Here is a 1,824-nt window from a genome sequence, read left to right on the forward strand (position 1 = left end):
AAGTGGATATCGTCCTCTTTTGGAAGGCCAACCAAAGTAGTTTCGCTTTCACAACGAAGCACACAGCGTCTTCACGACATGGCTGCAGTGTCAACAATACTACAGCGAGAATAAAAGTTACGCCTTCTTTTTTTGCGTGAACATTTGGGCGGTGTTATGCAAATCTTCCCACATCGTGACGTAGACATGTGGGGGCGTGTTAGAACGAGCCGTTTTAGGTGGGCGTGGCTGACTCTTAACTTTTATAAAGAATATCTCTTTGGATTTGAGACTTTAGTCTTTGCAACTTTACAGATCTTCTTTATGCACCAAGAGCTTGTAACACTCCAAAGAGAAAGGAAACACTGAAATCGCATCATATGACCCCTTTAAATGGTTATGTAGCTTTGAATATCTTAGAACCATTATTAGAACCATTTTTTTGTTATAAACTTTATGAAGTTGTGTTCTAACTCTTTCAGGATTCAGAAAAAAACCTCAACTATGTCCCTAACTATATCATCATGCTCCCGTGACACATCCTCCTCCTCCTCCTCCTCCTCCTCTTCATCATCATCATCCTCTGCTACAATACAGCAGAGGCACTCAAGTTTAGTACAGCCTGTCTGCATTAGTCCTCAAATGGTACGATCAAAAATACATAACATGAATAAGTTTTTCATTAAGACCTGAAAAGTAGTCAAGTTTTGCAACATAAAATTGTGCCTTCAAATCACAAACCTTTTTTTTTTTCACAAAGCTACATGCATATACACACTCCACATTTCAGTTCATTTGATTTATGTTGCTCAAATATTGAGCAGCTGTCATACTGTTATATTGGAGCTAAAAGAAGTAGTATGTTGATCTGCCAGGGTTTCTGATGTGGAAACTCATGCAGATGCATAATGAAATTATGCATTTAATAGTTAATGACCAAATGGATCAGTTTTGCTATTGTGCTATTCATGTTTTTATAAAAGTTTACAATGATGTAACAGATGATAAAATGAAATAAATATTTTTGATCAGGTTAGATACTGATTATTAATCATTCAAACTCCTTTCTTGTCCTGGTCACTCACTCTCAGAAAAAAAGGTACAAAAGCTGTCACTGTGGCGGTACCTTTCCAAAATGTTCTAAAATGTACCATTTAGGTGCCAATATGAACACTTAGGTAAAATACGTACCTTTAAGGTACTAAAATGCACGCTTTAGGGGTAAATAAAGTATACAATTGTGTACATTTTGAAAGGGTACCGCCCCAGAGACAGCTTTTGTACCTTTTTTTTCTTTTTCTGAAAGTGTACTTAATCAGCTCAACTGTGTCTTCATCTGACTGTGCAAGTATGAAATACAGTAGATTATTTCTTTAACCACATTCAAGCATTACACTTGATGTGATGCGTGGTATTTAAAAAGTGATGTGTTGGTATTTAAAAAGTGATGAAGCAATCTCACACACATCCACCGTTTTTACTCTTTTGTCCTTTTACGGCCACTTCCACCAAACAGTCAAAAAAGAACTCCCTTGCCATTGGTCAGTTTTTCGCGGGCAAGTTCACTACTGTAAATTGATTTACAGTAGTGAGGAAATACAGTAGTGACCGTATATTTTCCCATAATCCTTTGCTGTTTACGGTCAAATACTGTATACACATTTTACAGTATCTTACACTGTAAAAAATGACCGTGAATTTAACGGTAAAAGACTGTAAAAATGCTACAGTAAAAACCTGTTAAATGGTTAACGGTAAATTCCCCTACTATATACGGTGAAAAACTGTATTGGACATTACATGTATTGGACATTAATTTTACGGTAGTATACCATTTTTGGAAGT

The 1,824-nt window shown here is 36.2% G+C and overlaps 1 protein-coding gene across 1 annotated transcript in view; it reads left to right on the forward strand.

Moving 5' to 3' along the window:
* The window catches only part of LOC107746151 (myotilin-like), a 29,235-nt gene that overhangs the window by 5,572 nt on the left and 21,839 nt on the right, over positions 1 to 1,824 (forward strand). Inside the window, exon 3 of the mRNA XM_016560247.1 lies at positions 462 to 624. Coding sequence (XP_016415733.1) covers positions 462 to 624 — 163 coding nt within the window. The remainder of the gene's footprint in view (positions 1 to 461; positions 625 to 1,824) is intronic.

Source organism: Sinocyclocheilus rhinocerous, unplaced genomic scaffold, assembly GCF_001515625.1.
Source record: "Sinocyclocheilus rhinocerous isolate Xijiao unplaced genomic scaffold, SAMN03320098_v1.1 scaffold348, whole genome shotgun sequence".
NCBI classification, from domain to species: domain Eukaryota; kingdom Metazoa; phylum Chordata; class Actinopteri; order Cypriniformes; family Cyprinidae; genus Sinocyclocheilus; species Sinocyclocheilus rhinocerous.